Consider the following 22,567-nt stretch of genomic DNA (forward strand, 5'->3'; position numbering starts at 1 on the left):
TCAGTTAGACATTTGTTTTTTATTGGTCTGTTGTACAGATTTCCTCCAGGCTTCTCGCACATCAATATGCCACTCAAGACAAGCAGCTTGTAAACATTTTGAATAAGCATCAAACTGGACAAAACAAAGCAAAAACAGTCATTCTTTAAAAACAACTTTTTACATTTCAAGGAAAAGAATCAAGAGAGCAGATATGAAGACAAAACTGAACTCCAAGACGACTGGAGGAGAAAAAAAAGCTTTGGGACCATTTTATAGCTGTTTTTACTATTAAACTTACAGCAAAAGATGCTTATTCTATATATCTGTTCTATGGGTTGTAGACATTTTTATAAAGATTTGTGCAAGTGCCTAATTACAAATTAGTCTTTTTTCTCCATACAAACTGTAAAACTTTAGATTTAGCTCCTTTTGTTCTTATAAAATACAAGTGCATAATGAAATCCTCCCTTTACGGGGAAAAATACATTTCTATAGTCAAAGGAAATCCTAGAAAAGTGACAGAATCCAATATGACAGGAACCCCCAACTCTTAAGTGCAAACGTCTGATCACAACATCTGCATGTACAATATCAACACGATATCAAAAAACAGTCAACATACAAAACAGACTTTGATTTTATCCCAATAAGGCTTTGATTCCTAAAAAAAGAAAGAAAAAAAAACCCCAACATTAATTCCCCAAAAATTACACAAAATAAAACAAGGATACAAAAAAAACATGCACAAAGAGGAATATTAAAAAGCAGACACTGATTTACAAAAATAGAAATTATTCTGAGAATTCTATTGCATTACAGGAAAATAAATGGAGGTTACAATGAGTTAAAGACAAGGTTGTTTTTCTCCTTCTATATATATATATATATATCTAGCTATACACTTTCTGAGCAAACATTAAGAGGCAGGTTAAGAAGGAACATGGCCGCCGACGTGAAGCTGGTATTTTACATGCCGAGCGCGTCGGCTCATGTGGCTGTCTGTATGTACAGCAACGCATCCAGAATTACACTGCTGCTGAGTTTTCCTCCAATTCTCTGGTTTGGTTGACATCTAAGATACGGCGTCTGAAATTTAAAATAAAATAAAAAGAGCTCTGTGAGAGAGAGAGAGAGCTTAGTGAGGCTGACCTTGGGCTTGGCTGCGGTAAGGCACCGTTTCCATCTGAGTGAGCGTGTGTCCTGCACCAACCCATCTAACCCGTCCCTGGGTTAGAGTTTGACACTTTGGTTAAAAACAGAACACACCTCTGTGGTTTGTTTTTTTTAGTTTTAATCCAAGCACGGTGTAAACAAGCGCCACGCAACGCTTTCAATGTTAGATGGCAGAGAGAGGCGGGGAGTACCTCTGGAGTCTGTCAGACTTATGGCTTTAAAGTCGGGTAAAACACGTGGAGTGGGCTTCAGGTGGCTGATGGGTAGGCAGCGGGGAAATGTTCAGGCAGCGCTCTGGGTTAAAGAACCAAAACATCACCAGCCAATCAGACGGAGAGAGAAAGAACCGAAACATCAGTACCCAATCAGAAGGAGAGAGTGATGCAGCGCTGTCACTCTCTTTCATTTCTGGCTGCATCAAGATCTTGAATAGCGATTAATTGGATGAATCGGGTATTGAAATAACTGTAAGCTGATTTAGTGATCGATTAATCCCTAACTCCAGTATACAGACCCAAGAAAAGGAGTTTGCTGAAAGAGCAACAGAGTCAGAGCAGCAATCAAGCCAAAACTGTACAAAAAAATATATACAATTAGCATTTAAGATAAAAGAAAAGAACTGTAAATATGTTTAACCCAGAAATCCTAAAGTGGCAGTTTTAATATCACCTGGTTCAGACTCTGTTAAAAATAGCACCTTTGCTACCCATTTATTAACTACACTGAAAAATGGAGAACTGTTACAGGAAATCAAATTAAGTTTGTCAAACTTAATTTATTAACCTGTGTATAACATGACTTAGCTTAATGTATGTAATTGGATAAACTTAATTTGATTAAGTCCATCTTCTTAACTTGGATCAAATGTTTCACTCTTTCAGTGTGTTGATGTCAAGTCAAGCAGAATCGCCTGAGTTTTTTTACATGTTGGTATTAAAAGTACTTTTAGTTACAGATTCATCTTTTGCTACAAATTATAAGCTCTCCTCTCTTTATATATATATATATATATATATATATATATATATATATATATATTTCTAATATTGTATAAAAGTTTAATTAATCATCAGGGTAATCAGTAACTCAAATAATAGTTGCATCTTTGATGAAATTTATTGATAAAATTACCTATTAAGCCTTTAAGATTTACTGTTAATCTTTGATGTAATTTGACGATGTATAGTTAAAAAATAATCTGATTTGATTTATGTGGCCATCTTGAGATTAGAGGGGTCATAGAAACACTTGAGTTTGACACCTTGGATTTTAAGCATTAAAGCTGAGAAGCAACTTTAAGCTACAAACTGTCATCCAGACATATGATGCTCCGCTGTTGGACATTTCTAGTTCATTTTAGTCAACTCCAATAAAAAATAATAATAAAAAACAAAACAGCAAATAATTTTTTGTCTGTCAGTGGTGGCTGTTTAAATTTGGAGAATAAAACCTTAGGAAAAAATAGAAGAGAACAACTTTTCAGTAATAGGTTTAGCTTTCCCATCACCTGTTGAAAATATTATTAGCCTAAATAAACGGCTGACGATACATTTACATTTAAGTCGCTTTTAACCCTTTCTTGCTTCCCACAGTAAGAACTTCCACACTGAAGAATGTCTAGTGTCTTGAGCAGACCTGATTCCGGCTGACTGCTCGGTGCATTTCCAGCTCAGCAGGAGAAAGAGGTCATAATGTTTTGGCTGACTGTTGGGCAAGCAAAGGTATTGCTATTTGTGGTTAAAAAAAAAAAAGCCATCAACAGGCTCGGCTTTAATTCCAGCCGGTTTTGTTTGGAGCTTTTAAAACTGGAAACAGAGGGAAGACGGCAGCATCTGCTGACGAGAACGTAGAAGTTCACAGGACAGATTGAATGAACGTGGAGTTGTACAAATATGCATGTCACTAAACAGATGCTGAAGCAATTTAGTACTGAATGTTCAGTGCTGAACTGGAATCAAACTAATTCTAGAACAGTGCCCCTGGTGGTGGCAGCAGGAGCTACGCTAGCTCTCATTTCTTCTCTTCTACACTTTTGTTAATCCTTTTGGTTGAGGTGTTGCATTATTGTACGATTACTCTTGCTTTTTTTACTTGTGGACAGTTAGAATGCGTAACCGTGGCAACAACGTACTGTTTTTCCAACTAGGAGCACCTGACTAGCATCGTAAAAGCTACAATAATTCCAAGCAGCGTTGAAGAGGAAGCTTCATGATGCAGAGCAGAGAGAGGAACAGTCTCTGTCTCTCTGCTCGGCTTGGTAACCATACGGACAGGCAGAGAGTTAAAGGGGAGCGGCCAAAGCAAATGAAGTGGATTAGTAGTGTTTGGTAACTACTGATGATGTCATCCAGGACATGTTCCTGTGGAATATTGTCTTTGTCCCTGGATGTTTAGCTGTTAGCATGTCATTACAGTCATAAGATGCCATGCAACAGCTATCTTTAGTCAGAGGATTTTCTAGATTTGTTGCAAGTCTGACTGCTACTGGAGATTCAACAAAATCTGTTTTTAATTTGAATTTAAACAAAATGCTTCTAAGGTTCTTAACTGGCTCTATAAAGATGCAACAAACAACTGCTCAGGAGTTCCACAAATAGCAAGCATCAAAAAGAGTTTTTATGGTATTAATATTTTCACAAAATCATAGGGATCTTTTTTTTTTTTTTTGCTTTCTCATTTCTAAACAATGTTGTAAAGGCCAGCTGGTGAGGATTAAAGAAAGCTCACTCACTAACAAATGAGCCGCTTCCCTCTGTTTCCGTTCTCTGGTTTCCCTCCCCAACAAGCCCAGGACACTAAAGATCCATGACAGAGAGAACAAATGCTGGTTGGTTGCCCCCTGTGGCCACAGAGAGAACTACGGCTGGTTGACTGCCCCCTGTGACCAAAAATGCTGTATGGCTTCTCTTTCTTCCCTAAAGAAGGCAGAACAGGTCAACATGGCTGTCAGGGTGTCCACATACGTTTCATTAAAACAAACACACACAGCGGCTTGCATAAGTATTCACACTCCTTTCACTCTCTGAGATCCACCAAATGAATGTTGGGATTGAATCATAGAAAAAAGTGTGAAAGGAGTGTTAAAAAATCTGCAAAGCATAACTTAAGGTTCAGTTTGGACTATGGCCACAAGTCAGAATAAGACAGAAGGGTGGAGGTGGTGTGGGTCGGGTAGTGAGCAGCTGATCAGGTTGGAGCAACAAACGACCAGAGTGGACTCAGGTCAGAAGAACAGGTCTGGCAGCAAAGCCATAGCCGGAATCCCATTAGGTGTGAAGCAGATTGTGTCAGGTTTGGTTACCATGGAAATCCCTCTCTCCTTTTCATCTGCTGTGATCCCAAAATAAGCCAGACAAAATGAATGCATCAGGATGGCGAACAGAAAAGGGTCCAGAGGGCTTGAATACCACAAGACCAAGCGAACGCTTCAGCCTCATCCGTCTGCCACACACGGGCGTGGGCCGCGTCTACGTTTTCTGGGGGTCTGGGGAAATGGGTCCGGGTGTGTTGGTCCCATCCAGGCTCTGGACTGGGATCTGGAACTGGGAGTTCAGGACCGATGGGAACTGCGACAGAGAAGGAAATGATGGTGTTCAGCCTTAGAACGGAGAGAAACAGGAAGTAGAGCTGGTTCCACACACCCACCTGGAACAGGTGGGCTCCCTGACGTCTGGTGGCGGGGCTGAGGGGAGCGACGGGACTGAGCGTGCTCCAGAAGTGGATGTTGGACAGCAGAGGACTGGGAGTCAGCAGGAGGGTTGGAGTCTGAAGAGGGACAGAAACATCGACGGTTACAGCAGGTGCTGCAGCAGAATCTACCAACCTGAAAACAGATTCACTTCAACCACAAACGTTACGGCGCTGCACCGATTTCATCCATTTTGGGAGATCAGCCAACGCTTACCTGCAAAATACGACCTTATCTAGCTCAGCAGAGGCTGGAAAATCTGCCACTCTTCCCTTTTTTCACCCACCAGATCACGTCTGTACATCCACGTCTTACAACAGTCACCCCACTGTTTCCAACTTAGCAACTTTGTCACCATTTTTTGGCCAATTTTCACACACACACAAAATCTGATTTGGCAGGTCAGGTCAGAAAACTGCAATCGGTACAACCATAAAACTCTATCATGATTTATTGGGATTTTATTAAATAAACCAGCTTATTGAAGCCACGGGCTGTCAGATTAATATCAGCAGCTTAATGAGTCTGGCTGTCGGCTGCCCTGCTCTAGGATGTTTATCCTCCTCATAAAAATGTCAGCGCTCATAGCTTGTTGTAAATGACTGCTGTAAAACGCTGTGATATCTATGGAGCAACAGCTGGCACAGAATATGCTACTGGTCTGTCTCCTAAGGACCAGCGGGGTTGGGACCGGCTCTGAGGCAGAACCTAACGTAGAAAGTCCAATGTGAGGACAGAAAAGGTCAGCAGGTCGGCGCAGGCTGCTCTCTGATCCACACTAGGACAGAAATGGGCTGGTGGGTTTGGAACTGTCTTCCATTTAAAGTGGGCCACAGTCTTCTACTAATCAGCTAATAGTGGAGCTAACTTTTTTCTTTTTTTTTTTGCTTAGCTCTTTAGCTTTTTTGCTAACTTTGAAAATGTTTAGCATACTTAGCTTCCCCTAAATGAACTTTTCTGGACAAATTCTAGAGCGGTAATTTACTTAGCTGCTTTGTGAAATTTTTAGCTGCGTAAAGTTTCACATTTGCAAGGAATGACGTGTTATATTCTAGTTAGTATCTAACATCAAACCACTGAAGGGCTGTACGACCTATAGCTACAGGCTAACCTAACCCAGCCTAACTAAAAGCTTAATCAAAAAACAAAAGTCTTTAGCCTAATTGTAAAATCAGACAAGGTGTCTTCCTCACAGACTAAAACATAAATCATCCATTCGCAGATTATAGGCATCTGAAACCTTTTTTCTAAACTGTTTTCCTAGTTTTTCCAACTAGAACCACATTTTGCTGCCCCCTCCTCCAAACTCACAGCTGAGGTCCAACTGTGAAGGTTCCTGTGTGGAGAGTGGAGGATGAGGAGAGGAAAATTTGGTAGTGAAAACAAAGAGGTTTTGCACCTTCAAATGTGTTTGCGGAGGAAATGTGACAACAAAAAAAAAAGTTTGTGAGAAATATCTGTTTCTTCAGAGCATCTTGTGAAAAGAAGCAGCAACATAAGATAGAAAACACTTTGTCGTACCAACTTTCTACAGTGTAGTACACGGTTGAAAAGCAAGAATTATCGTTAGGTGAAACAAGAATCATGCAAAATATCGGAAAACCACAGAATTGTGATACTTATTGCTGAATAATGTGACGATCATATCAACTGAAATTAACCCAGAATTTTGAGATTTTTTTTTTTTCCTTTTTTCTTTGTTATGTTTTGTGTTGATGCTTCGAAAAATAGATTTTCAGCTTCAAAGACCATCACAGGCAAACGACAGAGACGGCTAAATGGTGGACCTCTCCATATGTGAGCCGACAGGGAGCTTGAGCTGGAAGCCATGACCAGGTCTGACCTGAACAAGCAGATCTAATCCACTCTGACTCACAGCGCCACCTCCAACAGTTCAACAGCCAACAACAAGGAGACTTTACTGCAGCTCTACTGCCCCCTGCTGCTCACCTGGGAGCTGCAGTGTCACTTTCTTACAGTCACATTTGGCTTGGAACTATTTGGAACACGTTTGTGATAAACTAGTAAAGATATTGCATCATATCTGCACAAAGAATTAATTAACGAATTAATGAGTTTTTATGATTTAAAATAACAACACATTCAAAGTCATGTTTTTTCCCATTGTAATAATAATAGTAATAATTAGAAAACTATTAACTGGTTGCGTTTTGAAATTAATGGTCGGAAAAAGATGTTGACTTGTCTTCATTTAGATGTCCAGCAGTTGGAAGATGTCTGAATGTAAAGCAGGGAAGTGGATGAGAGCAGGAAACTGTTAAAACTTTGGGCTTTCTGATGTAAAATGGGACCGTGACAGATAAAGTGGGTAATATAGGTTCATATCCTGTCCAACACCAGTGAAAAACAATGCAAGAAAAGAGTAAATAAAACAAAAATATCTGGTTATGTTAAACTGGCATATTTACATTCAGCTAATTTTGATTTGTGCAATTTTATGGTTAACGCAGCGACTGACAGTAGAGAGCTCTTTCTTAATGTCCAGTACTGGCTTTATGCAGAATAAATCATAGAATTATTATCCGAAGGTTGAATTTTGGTTTTATTGGATTAAAAAAAAAAAAAAGGCGGGAAAAAAAGAAATGCACCCTTCAGGTCAGATACTGATATCTCTTTTTCCACTCTATGGTCTGACCTGCTAACTTTTATAATCTCTGATTATATTATTTTAACTACAGTTTTGATCTATTTATACATGCTGCCTCACTGAGATCCAAGATGTCATTCACAATAGAGATGTGTAACAAATAAATGTTATTTGTCAGCTTGGTTTTAACTCAAAGCAGTAAACGCTGATCAGAAAAGAACAGAGTGCTGCAGGTTCAAGTCTAGCAAGAACTTTGAATCCAACTGAAGGAATGAACTTTAACCCCACACCAGAAAACTGACTCAGAGAGGTTGGATTCAGAGCAAACCATCACACTACCACCTCCATGGACCATTGGCATTCTCTTTGCTTGCTGCTGATTGGTTTAACCTACAACAGTAGTGACAAAGTAGACAGAGGATGGTTTTCACTTAACGCATATTAAGGTATATTTGGTGTTTGATATGTTAAATTGGGAGTTATGAGCGTTTTAAAGGGGGTCTCAAGTATTCACAGATTTTCAGCATTTTGCACTTTATTATATTTTTAACTTCAAACAGATGTTTGTTGTTTCCAGCCTGAGCTCAGAGGTTTGCTGAGAGGTTTTGCTGTCGCCTTGCGTCTCTGTTCTACTTTGTGCAGCAGGAGCTGACAGGAAGAACAGATGCAACAGAAGCAGGTCATGGAAAACAAACACTGACATGGTGCCAGCTCAACCTCTATGCTGATCACTCTGCAACTTTACACCAGCAGAAACCAGTCTGGTAGTTTGCTTTAATTCACCCGTCTGTTTTGTTTCCACATTTATAAATCCAATTATCGCAGAAAACAACAAGTACTCAGAAAAACAAAAAAATAGATCTAGGTAGATATACTCTACTAAGTTATAGAAAATGTCCATCTTCATTTTATTCAGTCTGACTCAACACCTTCCAAAATCTTCACAAACCTTTAACTTAAAGATCTCAGCACTTTTCGAATAGAAGCAGTAGATTTGATCTATCTCTGCAAAATGGTAAAAACTTTTCTGACAAAAAAAAAAAGAAGAATTAAAAATCGGTATCTGCCAAAATTGGGATCAGCAAAACTGCAATCGCTGCATTCAGAGACGCCGCACACCAACATTGGCTGTAATGTGATAAACATGGCAATGCGGCAGTATAGAGGCGTCTCACCTGGAGCATTGCTGGTGTGAGTGAGGCAGTGGGCAGCGAGGGGCTGCACAGGTTCATGGGGGAGAACTCGGACGTGGTGACGAGCAGAGCGGGCGGACTGAGCTGCAGGACCTTTGGCGGTTTACGAGTTTTTCCCAGAGCCTGAGCGCTTCCCGCGGTGTTGCTGTTCACCGAGGACGAACTGGTCTCAGTGTCCACCAGGCTGGGCTCGTCCATACACACACTGATGCCGCCGTCCACCTGCTGGACACACAACAGGTTCCTTTAAGAACACGGGTCACACTTCAATCTATCAACTATCACAGCCACACAGGAAGATCTGCTGGTTTAAACAAACTCTAAATACTGTCAACATTAATCTGTTATTTTAATCTAGAAGTTGGGCAATATGGACTTAGATTTATCACGATATTCTGTGGAACTGTTATAATGATAAAAGTGAAAATAAGAACTATTTACCACTTTTTTAGGTAACTGTATGACTGCGACTGCATGGCACAAACACATGTACTGCTCTTGAAAAACATTATTGTAACACGCCTCTTCAGGACTCCACACATGAAGAGGACACCATGCGTGTGATTTATAACACTAAACTGCACACATACCTCCAAGTTTATTGATACTTTCACTGAGCAAACAGTGGAGAAAATAGTAAAGTTAACCATTAGAGATGCACCAATCTGATATCAATATCAGTTTCGGTCCCAATATTGAAAAATGATCTAAATTGGTTATCAGTGACAATGTGGCTGATGTAAAAGGTCAGATCTATTCAGTCTAATTCTATACTTTGTGCTCTGAGGGACATCATGCTTCATTATTCATTTTACATTATATTTAGAATTCCTAATTACACTTTTGAAAGAAGGTTTGTTAGTTCATTTTTACATTTGACTAAGTTAGTCAACCCATTGTTTTAGTCAGTTTGAGTTTCTTTATTATTAATTTTCCATTGGCTGTTAAACTGACTGAATAAATTAAAGTTGTTTTGTTTTTACACGTTTGACCAAGTTTATGAAGCTATTTGTTCAAGTGTGCTGCACTGGTGCAGTTAGCAAAAAAGAAACATTTTACTTTAATTCAGCTGTTTTTTTATATTTTGTCTATATTAGATCAGGATCAGCTGATTGGTATCGGAAGTGAAAAACGTAGCTCCGTATCTCCCTGCTAACAATCCCAACAATACAAACAGTTTTCAGGGGTTTAACAATGTTTTTTTTGTTTTTTTACAGTTTTACCTTCTTTTTCATCAATGGTTTGAATTTATTGTGAGAACTATAAATCAAAAGTCTTATAAGAAGCTAATCAGGATAAATGATAAATAATATGAGACATGCTCTGTCCTGTGTAGAAAGATGTAGAGATATCTGCAGCAGTGTACTGGCCTTGTCGTGTGCCTGGGTCTCCGGTGTCTCCAGAGCAGCCGGTTCTGTAGATCCGGAGCCCCCCGACTCGCCGTCACTGTTGGTCACGTTTCCCTCCTGAGCGGCCTCCCGTGCCGCCCCCAGGTAAGGAAGGCCCAGGCCGGGTTCTGACTGCCGGCTGTGCTCCAGCGAGTAGACGGACTGGGGGTGCAGGGCGGAGTGTGTGCTGACGAGTTCGGCCCTCTGAGGCGGAGCCTGCAGGGAGTCCAAGCCGCTCAGGGTGGTCTCCATGGCGACCGGAGGAGGCGGCGCGGCATGCGGCTTTGGCGGGCTGTTTCCAAACTTGATGACCGACGGCGGAGCGGCTGCTGGAGGCGCCTGCAGCAGAGGGGGGGTCTCCTGGCTCTGTTGGGAGGCGGCCCTCCGCTCAGCCAGCTTCTCTGCAGGGTTCTCCACCTTGATGGACTTGAAGAGCTGCCGGCCGTTGTGCAGGGAGTTGAGATGAAACGAAGTGTAGAGGCCGGAGTGGATGTAGTCGTTTCTGTTGGACTGCTTAGTGCTGGAGCCCAGAGTGGCCGGACCCGACCCCGCCTTGGAGCGGTCGTCAGACTCCGCCTCCAGCAGAGCACCGTCCAACCTCTTAGCAGCAGCAGGGAGGACTCCGCCCGCTCCATCGTCCCCCCCGTCCATCCGGGCAGCGGCGTCTCCCTTCAGGATGTCGGGGTAGGACACAAAGCGGTAGACGAACTTCTGGCCGTTCACCTTCTTTATGATGTTCTACGAGACAGAGCAGACGGAGCAGAGTGAATCAGCAGCACCGCCCTCTGCGTGTGGCAGCTGGGTGCTTCCTGTCTGCACCAAGCCCAAAGCCACAGACGTCCCAGAGTAGCATGGCTCAACGCCCACAGGGTCAAACCACAGGCAGGGTGGGCACCAGTCTACAGAGCTTCTTACTTTAGAATTTCTCTGCACTAGTGGTGAAAGAAAAAAATGTATTCTATAGAGAATAACAATTCCTAGTGTTGGGAATTCTGAACTGATTCAAAATAAAAATAAAAAAGATTTTAAAATGTGTAAGTTGTGCATCTTTGCCGCTCTTGTTTGTGAGCAGAGTGCATATCAAATCACATGTCCTCTAGGTCACTGTAGAATACTGTATCACCCACCATAAGTATTTTGAATAATTCTTTGAGTTTTGAATTTTTTTATTAAAGAAAAGCCAGGCAGATAAGCTGACCTGTCACTGTCTTTTTCTGCATTTTAAACAAATCTTGTGCATATTAAACGTGAATGTTAACTGTATTGTATATATTTCTATTTTTTTAATGGGGTTTTCTCTGTATGTTTAATTTTTTGTGTCATTCACTTTAATTATCCAAAAACAAATTATTGACATCAGCTCCAGTGCAATGTAACCTTATATTGATAATTACTACAAATGTAGCCTAATAGAAGAAAAGTTACAGAATTTTATGCACAAAACTATTTTTGTTTAAGTCTTAACTGATTTAATTTGATACAGTATGAAATCAAATAAATTTGTTTTAACTAAATGCATTAGATTTGTTTAAGCAGAATCTCCAGAACATTTGAACAGAAAAATTTTATTCTGAAATAAATATTGTTTGATTCAAATTGTGACCCTAAAAGACTGAATCAAATCACTGCAAATGAAAGATTGACATCTCTACTCCGCAGTGAGAACTACATTCACCTTTATATTAGACGTGTTATCTTTTGATATTAATCTCTGCTAATCCACTTCAATTGCTTTTGCTGCTCCTCCTTAACGCTCTACTTCACTCTGGACAGGAAGACGGATGGAGGTAAATAAGAGGCAATGCTGGAGTGAGAAGAAGAAAGGTGGATGACGTGTCATTTCATTCAGTGTATGTAAACTTCTGGTCTCAACTGAATACAAGCTGCCATTCCTTTCTTGTTGCTGTGAACCAATAGGATCAGAGTATTTTCACACATTTTAAGCGTAAACTCCTAAATGCTCATGAAAAGAATTGTGGGATTTTTTTTCTCTTTGGCATGAAACCTCCCTGATTGACCAGATCCTGTGTAGAGGTCAGAGGTCACCGGAGCATACCTTGTCATAGTAGTACCTCAGCGCCCTGCTGAGCTTGTCATAGTTCATGTTGGGCTTGTTCTTGCGGGCTCCCCAAAGCCGGGCCACCTCCTCAGCCTGCAGCAGCTTGAACTCTCCTTCCTCGTTGGTCCAGCAGATGAGCTGCTCGTTGCTGGAGTCCAACAGGAGCTGGAGTAGGAACTGCCACAGGGTGACAGAGTTGTCCATGTCGCTTACTGAGGAAAAAGAAAAATAAGAAAACACACACCAGACACACAATCAGACACTGAAGCGTTTATTTAGAACGTTAAGTGGAGTCACTGCGAGTCAGTTCAGCAGCACCGTCTGATAGAAGTGTTGCCCCCACAAGATTCCCACACTGAAGGAAGGTGATGCAGTGGTAGAGGAACCTGGTGTTCAATCAACACCAGTTGGGGTTTGTGGAGTACAGGATTCATTCAGAAAACTCTTAAGATGCCAGGTTGTAAAATGTTCATTTTTGCCATCTTTACCAAACTGAGATCTTTAAAATTAGGAGTGTGCCAAATGATCAGCACCAATTTCCTAAAGTTTGTGTGATTGGCCAATTTTTATCAGGGTTTTAATAGTTTGGGTTTTTTCATTATAGTTTAGTTTTATGTCGTTGTGACTTTTTGTTTGTATAATTCAGTTAGTTTTAGTCAGTATGTGATGTGTTTGCTAGTTTTCATTAGTTATTATTAGTTGAATGTTTAGTATTTATTAGTTGAATATTGTTTGGTTTTTATAGTAGTAGTTTTAACTTTTCATACTTTGACCATTTTGAATTCTGCACCGATGTAAAAATGAACCAGAGTATTGTATTGTGCTTTATGTATACATCTATTGGGTAATGAATACCCATCAGTAGAGACTGTTTTCAAAAAATTATTATTGAACAACCAACTGATTCTAAATGTTTGCTGTTGCCTTTTTGCGGACCAGCATAAGCGCCGCCAGGAGGAACAGACAATGCCGTAATTTGTGACGTAAACTGCTTGTGTGGAGAAAAAAAATATATCCATTTCACATCAGTTCAAAGGGTTATTAAATAGATTAATGAAGACAAAAACAAAGTTAGTTGTATAAATGCACAATATAGTTATAGTTGTTCCCCCATTAATTACTGTTTTTATTTTTTTACAGTTAGCAAAAAAAAATATTTTTTCTTAATTTCAGTTTTTGTTATTTCTAGTTAACAAACCAATCTTATCTTCCTTCACTAATGTCTGAAAATCAGCCACTGTTCCCATGTGCTGGCAGAAGCTTCCATGACGCCACATCTCCACGTCCGCAGTTTGCACCACCCAATGTTGCCAACTTAACAATTTTGGAGCAATATTTTGCTACTTTTCAAACCATAGCAGCAACTTTTTTATATATATATTTAAAAAACCCTTTTGCAAAATTATATAAGAATGATGTATTTCCCTTTTTAGTTTGCATGCATTTGATGGGCAGGGATAAATCAGATTTTCAGTATTTCATCTGATACTCAATGATCAGAATCGATAAAGAGAAAAAAAACTGTTTGTTTCTGATTTCTGACTGACTGCTGGAGAAATCTCAAATTAACCCCACTGAGAATCTCAAAAAACAAAGAGATAAAAAAAAGCAATTTGACAAAGACCCACTACTCTTAGGCAGATATCCATGACATGATTTCTGTGACCTGCAGATTCTAATTTTGGTCATCTTCTCAGCACTATTACGCCAAGAGAGACCAAAAGAGTAATAATAGTTCCAACCTTTTTTTAATCCAACAGAAAATGAATGTATGACAAAATCCCATCTATTGATACAAAACTGATTTTTTACTAAGATTTAAACAAAAGGGTGGGAATTCTTAGTTTTGGTGGGCTAGAATTATTAGTATTTGATCTGCTGATGACTGATCAGAGCCAATCAATAACGCCATTAAAACATTGCGTGTCGGTCAGTTCTCTACCAGAATGTAAGTAAACAAAACGATTCTGTCCTTTGACAGGACAGACGATGAAAGGAGAGTCATTACGCCCTCCTGTAATGAAAAAATATGGTGTCAAATATTCCACACAATATAATAATATTGTGTGGAATGTTACCTTTTCCACACAAAAGAAAGGCAACAAAATAATTCATTTTTGAATTATTTTGAATTCAAAAATAATTCATTTTTGAATGGTGTCTCTGGTATTTTTGCTGCTGCATCAGACTATGACTTCTACTCTGACAGGATCCGTCGCTATCTAGATGTTTAAGCTTCTTGGAATAAATCTGGCCTGACTCATGCGACATGGTTGGATGGCGAACACCCAACCCACACACACACACACACACACACACACACACACACACACACACACACACACTATCCAATCTGTCTCACACCGTTATGTTAAAAGCGCCGATATCAGAGGAAAATAGGACAGTGAGAAAAACTGCAGTCGGAGAAGAAGATTACCACAGAGAGTTACATAACATACAACACTGATTGAAACCCTTATCTGTAGACATAGGGATGAAGTGCTAAACGGAATGGCAGATTTGGTGCACAGTTCTATCAATATACTTTAAAGTGGAGCGATTTGTTCGTGCTGCCAGGCAACCAGCAGCTCCCCACTGTGCAGAACAGAGACCACTTGTTGATGGGGAACCCTTGGATAGTTTCGGTACAGCTAACACTGCTTAAAGGTTTCCTTCGCCGTCAGTTAATGTCCCAAATTAAAGCTCGAGCAGCTGCTGTCGCCTTCAGCGCGCGCGTACACACGGCTGAGGTGTCAAACAAATGAAAGCCCCGACGTTATCTAGCTAGCTTTTAAGTTAGCCCAAGGCTAGCTCCAAGTTAGCTCCTGTGCTAAGGTTACCTCGCTCGAAGAGCCCGCTGAATTTCCGAGTCGTCGAGCCCCGTCCAGGTGTTCCTCTGTCATCTCTGGGAAGGTCTTACAGCACCGTGGGTCGGGAAACAAGGTCCTAGCAAAGGGCTGAGCGAATTCCCACTCAGGAATTCAGATTTAAAAGCATCTGGATCTCACTGACGGCGTATCCTTTGACCAGGAACTGATGCTGCGTTCAATGTTCTGCGTATAAACCCAATCAGACAACTTTCTTCACAAACTTCGTGGGTGTGAAGTCCTTCCATACAGAAGCTGTTTGACAAATGGGGTTAAGTCAAAGAAGATAAGACAAGAACAGCGTCTTGAGTTTAACTATTTTCAGTAACATTATGGAATAGAAGGCTATTTGGCGATCTCATCGGTTTCACTGGTTTGGTGTTGTTTTCGCTCTGAACGACTGTAAGAACAATGCAAGTTGGAATTCCTACGATTTCAAAAGTTACTTAAATGCGCCATTAAACAAACAGAGATCACTTCCTCCATTGTTTGTTTTCGTCTCTGGTTTTAGCACATGCTATCTTTTTTTTAATTTCTTTCAACTTTAAAGAAATGAGTGACAGATCACCTGTTGTTTTTCCTTGTAGGATGCGTGTTACAAATTCAAGGCATATTTTTTTTAAATGTTTATTTTTCAAAAACATGTATAATTTTCTTCTTCCTTCATACTAAATCTAAATAAAGTTGAGAACCCTGTGATTGTTATTCGACATAACACTCAACTCAAAAATAGTTTTGAAAAAATTGCCAAATGATTTAAAAGTCGTCCATCATTATACTCACAGTAATGCACTTTTTTGTGTTGTTCTTCGTCATAAAATCTAAATCAAACATATTGTCATTTCCAATTTGAAAGTAACATGAAACTTACATTGGTATGAATTGTTTTGCAAGGCACTCTATATTGTCCTATTATGTTGCACCTAAAAAAAAAAAATCAAGATTGCATCAAAGAATTTTCTTTCAGATGATTAACTTCTGAGCAGCGCTAGAAACTTTAGGGTCGTGCTCCAATATCAGGCTGACCCAGTTCTGTACTGTAACAGTAACTGTGGGTAAGATAGAACGTATCGCTGCTCAATTGAATTACATCAAATGGAGTAGAATTATTTTTGCTACAACTACAGCACCTTTTTTTCTCTTTTTTCTTTTTTTTTTTTTAACTGTACCAGTATCAGTTGGTGGGAAATGCTTGCTGTCTATGTTAGAAATGGAATTCTCACATTTGGAATCAGAATTCTAAGAAACTCTCTGGATTAATATAAAAAGCAAAACAACTTATTCCTACAGTTCACGAATCACGAATCACCACCAAGGGGCAGTGCATCACAATAATCCTCAGAGCCAAGCTGCGAAATGACCAATTACACGAATAATGTCCTGCTCTCTGTGTATTATACATAAAAGGAAAGTTCTACGATCAAATGCGAATAAAGGTTGATAGTTTCAAGGTCTCCAATGTTAGCCCTTTCGTGTATAGCGGTCACTACAGTGGACAGCTATCTAAAAGCCATTTTCTTGTGTTTCTTGTAGGTGTTTATGTTATAAAAGCACACAGACCACTAAAGTGGACACTAGTGCATCAGGCAGTACACTGCCAACTACTGTCCATCTCCTGCAAGTGCAAGAATTTTTTTGTTAAATCCAATATGGCGGACAGACAGAAGGGTATCAGACTAACTCGGGAGTATCCAGTCCTCCCTCCTACTGTGGAAAACTCATGCAGGTAAAAGAAATATTGTGACATCAAGAAACCCATAATTTTCTAAATAACAATTTTATATTTGGAGAAAATTACTACTGATCACCTGTCCACTGAAGTGGACGTCATGCATCAGTGGCAATATTTTGACATGTATTGATATCAATTCTCTAAGTATAGATCTACAATATGCAACATTTCCAGCAAATATTTTGACTGTAAATAAACTGACATATTTTAGTTCTTAACGTGAAGTCCATTGTTACCAATAAGAAGTAGTTTTGATACTTTACTGGCCAATGGGAGCAGTAGTGTCAGCAGTAGTAGTTTTCATATGACATAGCCTTGATGTTTAGAAGTCTGAAACTGAAGAGCCACTACTGTTATATTACAGAAAACAACAGAATGTTGAAGTGTGATATTCAATGTTAGTTTTATAAAATTAAAAATGTCCATAATGAACTCATACTGCTTGAGAAGGAGCCAAAATAAGACTAAAATGAGACCAAGTAGTTGAATGAGAGGGATGGAATTAAGGAATCAGATAGTAGTGAACATTAGACCAGGATGAGAGTTGAATACAATGTTTTATATTTATGCATTCTGTTAACTAATGTCAAAATATATTCACATTATAATTTACAGAATTTCATTAGTTGAAAAGATGTAAGCGCATGTTGTCCATCTAAGTGGACACTTGAAAAAAATCTTACAAAATAAATAAAGAAATAAATAAAAAACATTTTTTCCCACCTTATTTTTATCCCCTGAGAAAATCAATAACACTTGGGGGGGAAAACAAATCCTGACATACAGGATCATAATTCATGCATGAAAGGGTTAGTATCTATATTACCAAGAAAATATAGATAGATTTTCTCCAGATTATAACAAAACGAACCATTTAATTGAGGTCAGAATTTGAATAGAGGTAATTAGAAGCTGTAATCCAGTCCAGAATTAATCTATTTTTCTATTATTATTATTATTATTATTATTATTATTATTATTATTATTATTATTATTATTATTATTATTATTATTATTATTATTATTAAAGGTTGGTGGGTGCAGTGTCTTGTTTTATGTTAATTAGCTTTCATTTGTCATTATTTTGTACAACTTAGTTCTAAATTTGACATAATTCTTGTTTTGTAAATTTGTGAAAAAAAAAGAAGAAATTATTGATCATGGAAAAGCAATCAATAGGATAAAACACAGAGGAGGGTTAGTACACACAATACGAGCCATAATCAAAGGTTGTTAGATGCTGCTTAGAAAAAACAAAGTTATTTGCTGCTGCTTGTTCAAAGTAAGTGTTAGGTTCTAACATGCATCACAATAGGAGGAACAACAACAAAATAACTGGGCTGAACTGCCCCAGACAACAAAGGAGACGGGTGAAAACTTTGAATTCTAGAATGAACTTCATTGACCTGTTTTCATCACAACTCTGATGTCACAGCGACTAAAAACTGTACACAACAAAAAAGGGAAGGGGGTTCTGGTTGGTGGTGGTAATCAGGACCGGCCCCAGCCTGTTTGGAGCCCTAAGCAGATTTTCATTTGGGGCCCCACATACCAACATGTCAACACCAGATGCTCTGTCATTCCTAAGCCACTTTAGCTGTGTAATACGCCTACTAGCATTTTATCATTAGCGTCTTTCATCCATATTTAGCTGATTTGCTAAATATGAATTAGCTGGTTTGTACAACTGCATATTAAAGCCATAGAAGAGAGCAAAAAAAAAAAAAAAAAGCAAATTTCCACCAAAAAAATAGATAATTTTGACATTCATTTTATAAATTGTGTAGAGAAAACAAAGGCATTTCTAAATTTGAAAAGTTGAAAATTTGCTAGAAAATTACAGAAATGTCATTATTTTTGGCAGAAATTTACTCCTTATGTTTCTCTTTCTATTTACAGTGGCCCTAGTATGTTTAGGATAAAAACATTTTAAATAGTTTATTGAACTGTGTTTCATTTAGCTCCTCAAAAACATCGATTTTACATAATGCTGCCCCTTAAATCTGTGTTTGTGACGTATTCTTCTGTAGATTCAAAGAAACGTTGGTAGCACAGATGAAAGACGATAATGGGAAAAACGTGTTTTCAGAGTTTAAATATGATGGAAAAGATGGAAGCAGTTCCATAAATCAAGAAAAACTCTCCTCGTCTCTTTAGCTCAGTAGGAATATTTTCTTATCATTCTGCTCGCTTTGAAAAAACAGGCTTGTTCCTGTTTATAACACAGTGCTCTGTCCTATAGTAACCTCTGCTTGTGACTGTTGTCAACTCATCCTGTCACATTAGCGCCTCTGGCCTTGTTTCATTTCTGAGAGGAAACGCCCTCTCTCTGTCTTTCTCTCTCTCTCTCCTTCAGGAAAGAGCTCTCTGGGCTCTCTTGTCCAGCCTATAATCGAAGAAGGTCCACAGAAATCAGACCAGGAGCCTTCTTTACTGAAAACAAAATGAGACGTCGAGCGCGATGTGAAGAGGCAGTGCAGGAAAGCCACAGCTCCAGTGTTTGGCTTTGAAGCTGCTCCCGGTTTCCTCTCAGCGCTGCCTTCCAGCCGAGCGCAACTGGAAATACCGAGGCGATAAGCATGCAGATAGAGCTGCAGCTGCAGCAGCAGCAGCAGCAGTCGCATCACAGTTCACGAGTAAATATAGGATTGAAACCTGTCTGCAACATTTATATATATATATATATATATATAATCGTGCCTTAATCCGCAGGCTAGCTGAAGGGGCCTTGATGTGGTTACCGTGGCACCCACTCTGCTGTAATCCATGCTGCTGTTATCCAGCTCGGCAGGAAAACCAGTTTGCAGCTGTTTCTGGTATCATGGAGAGCAGGTGACTTAAAAAAACAAGAGCAAAAAGCTGAACGATACTGTGTGGCTTGTTGATGTGGTAAAGAGGAAATCGTGGTGGATTAGTAAGACATCATTTTAAAGATTGCTGTGAACCAATAGGATCAGAGTATTTTCACACATTTTAAGCGTGAAAATGGATTTCTTGGGATTGATCATTTCTGATCAATCCCAAGAAATCCATTTTCTTCCACCCTTATCCCCTCGGGGTCAGGAGGGGTGCTGGTGTCTGTCTCCACCTGTCAACGGGGGAGAGGTGGGGTCACTCTGAACTGGTCGCCAGTCCGTCGCAGTTGATTAGAAATTGATTTTTAAAATATTTTTATTGTACTGGAGAAGCGTGACTGGGAAGTGGAAGTAAAATGGTAGATGTCTTTTAAAATATTTAACATACAGTGTGTAAAATAAGCATTGAACACCACAATTGCTCGTAGTACCAGCTGATATTCATTTGCACTGACAAGGGAAAGAATGACTTTCTGATCACTGATAGATTTCAGCTGATGTCTTTGCTTTTCATGCATTTTTCCACCTTCTCTTCCTTCATGTGTTCAACACTTTTTTACCTGAATTGTTTTACATTACTACACATCACTGAATTCTGAACTTGTATTGGTTTCTTTCTCTGCATGGGATACTTGGGTTGTCACAAACTCTTGAAGTTAATGTCAGTAGCACCTGTAGAAATATGTTTACTGTGAAAAATGATGTGTTCAATACTTATTTTACTCCGTGCATAAACCTCCACCACCGTTGCTCCTTGCCACCCATTGTGTTCATTATCACTACGTACAGAATTTGTAAGCACAAAGTGTTGTGAGAATCTGTTTTGATGGCATCAGGATTAGGTTTTTGCTTTATCTTTTTTTTTTTTTAATTGGTAAAGTACATGGTATGATTAGCTGGTGTATGTGCAATCCACCACTTCTACTGCTAATGATTCAGTCCTTACGCAGGTTAGTAAAAATCCAGTTGTGGCAACAGCTGGCATGTAGAGTTTGTGTTCCTCACTCCAATAATTACTCTATACAGGTTGCATAGTACAAACTATAACCTTATACATATTTGCAGACTACAATTCTAAAACAGCACAGAAAATGATCATTCACAACTACTGCTTACTGATAGGCTCGTAAAGAATAAAATAATTATTTGAATACTCTTTTTATATGTATTGTAAGGTTATCTTTGGCCAATATTAAAATTTCTTGATCTGTAACATTCAAGTGTGACAAAGAAGCAAAAATAGAAGAAATCTGGAAGGAACCTTTTCACACAAATGTGTGTGAATATACACATACATACAGATTACACAATACACCATTGGTCATTTTTAAATGTAATTTTTATTTTTGCAAATAGGAAAATAGCATATTTAATATTTAAAAAAAAAAGAAAACTAAAGAAAAACGTGTTTTCGAGTGTGCATATATGCGAGTGTGTGTATACATGTACAAATGTATAAATTTTACAAACACATACACGCAGGCAGGTTGTCTGCTCGACCAGCGTGGGTGGGATAAAAAGAGAATCTGATGATGATGATGATTAGGGCACAGGTCTGGATGTAGGTCAGTAGAAGCAGCCTGGGGAGGCTCAGACACAAAGACAGCTCCAGTTCAGACGGATCAACACGCCTGCCCCGTCTGTCTGTTCCACCGCCAGCTTCTGTTTGCACTCTGAAACCTGGAGAGTACGTTAAATGCTGAGGGAGACAGAGGTGACGATGGCTGCTGTGTTAAGTGGCTGCTACACGAACAAGAGCTGTACGTCTGAGCCCGATCCAAAAGCACCGATGTCTGCTGAGCTTATGCTAGACTAGTCTAGCTAGTTTTTAGTAGTAAGTGCGTGTGCTGGGTCTGCACAGACGAGCCAGGTGTGTAAAAGTTTCCCACTTTCGTGTGTGCAGAGGGTTATTGTGAAGCACTGGTCGGTAGAAAAGCACCAAAGTGTTGAGATCCAAGAACAAATGTTTTAACCTTCTGTAAAAGCATGTGGCTTTGTTTTGGTTTTGCATTTGATGGTTCCGATACATTTCCCGGAAGAGCCGATGGCGGCTCATTTCTTCAAACACAAGTGCACTTAAAAACCAGCAGTTTTAGCTTATTGGTTTGTGAATGGGCAGAGTAGGAGTCATAATCCCAAACTATGAACTGTCCTACATTCCACACACTGATCACGCTACAATCAAGCTTTACAAAATGGACCAAACAATTCTCAAGGAATATGACTAAATAGCTTAATGCACTGATTGAAAATCCTCTTTGAATTAACAAAAAAAAACATGTATTATATCAAGGCAACAAACTGTACATGTGTTATCCTGTCCTTTGTATTGCGTACACATTATAGTATTCTAATGAGGCATGGGCCAGTATGAGACTCATGGTTTAACTATAAATAAACACCATATTTCATGGTAGTAACACAAATATCTTAAGTAAAACCCATTGGTTTCAAGCAGCATCCCAGCTGTGGTGAACACACCTTGACAAGAGTAATGAACAATGTTGCTTCAGCTTCCACACCAAGTCTGATCTATTTCGCTTTTCGTTTCCAAGACATTTACATTTTTCTTTTTGATCAGTATGAAAAAAAAAGAGTAGCCTTCAATAAGCCAGCTGACTGGATATGTACAGCAACAGGTGGGGGAAGGGCAGCGCTGCTTTCCTGTACGCTCCACAGGATCAGAGAAAACGTCAGTCACCCCAACACTTTTCCTGGGTTTTCATAAAGGGTGCATACCCACCAACCCTGTTCAGTCCGCTTTACTCAAACTCCAGTCCGTTTGCCTAGAACGTCCGGTTTGTTTGGGTAGGTGTGAATATGTAATCCAACTGTGATGCAAACTCTCGTTCGTCTACAAACCTAGGTCTCTGTTCGTTTAAAGTGAACTCTGACATGGTTCGAATTCATATGTGAATGCCAAGCGGACCAGAGACCGCTGCAAAAGCAAGAAGCGGACTACAGCGCAGGGCATTCTGGGTAGATACAAACAGAACAAACCCGTGAGTCTACCGCTAGCAGT

The 22,567-nt window shown here is 39.5% G+C and overlaps 1 protein-coding gene across 2 annotated transcripts; it reads right to left on the bottom strand.

The window, feature by feature from the left end:
- Positions 1 to 15,349, bottom strand: elk4 (ETS transcription factor ELK4). Of its 2 annotated transcripts, none has more exons than XM_044121410.1 (6): positions 14,932 to 15,349; positions 12,089 to 12,303; positions 10,015 to 10,770; positions 8,627 to 8,869; positions 4,801 to 4,920; positions 1 to 4,721 (listed from the first exon to the last, which is right to left on the bottom strand). In XM_044121410.1, the coding sequence occupies exons 2-6, from the start codon at positions 12,293 to 12,295 to the stop codon at positions 4,623 to 4,625; spliced, it is 1,425 nt and encodes a 474-aa protein (XP_043977345.1). In that variant the 5' UTR covers positions 12,296 to 12,303; positions 14,932 to 15,349; the 3' UTR covers positions 1 to 4,622. The 2 variants fall into 2 exon arrangements, with proteins under 2 accessions (XP_043977345.1, XP_043977346.1); XM_044121411.1 differs by having other exon boundaries at positions 8,627 to 8,866; positions 14,932 to 15,348.
- Positions 15,350 to 22,567: the final 7,218 nt, after the last annotated feature.

This window comes from Gambusia affinis, linkage group LG07, assembly GCF_019740435.1.
Source record: "Gambusia affinis linkage group LG07, SWU_Gaff_1.0, whole genome shotgun sequence".
Classification (NCBI taxonomy): domain Eukaryota; kingdom Metazoa; phylum Chordata; class Actinopteri; order Cyprinodontiformes; family Poeciliidae; genus Gambusia; species Gambusia affinis.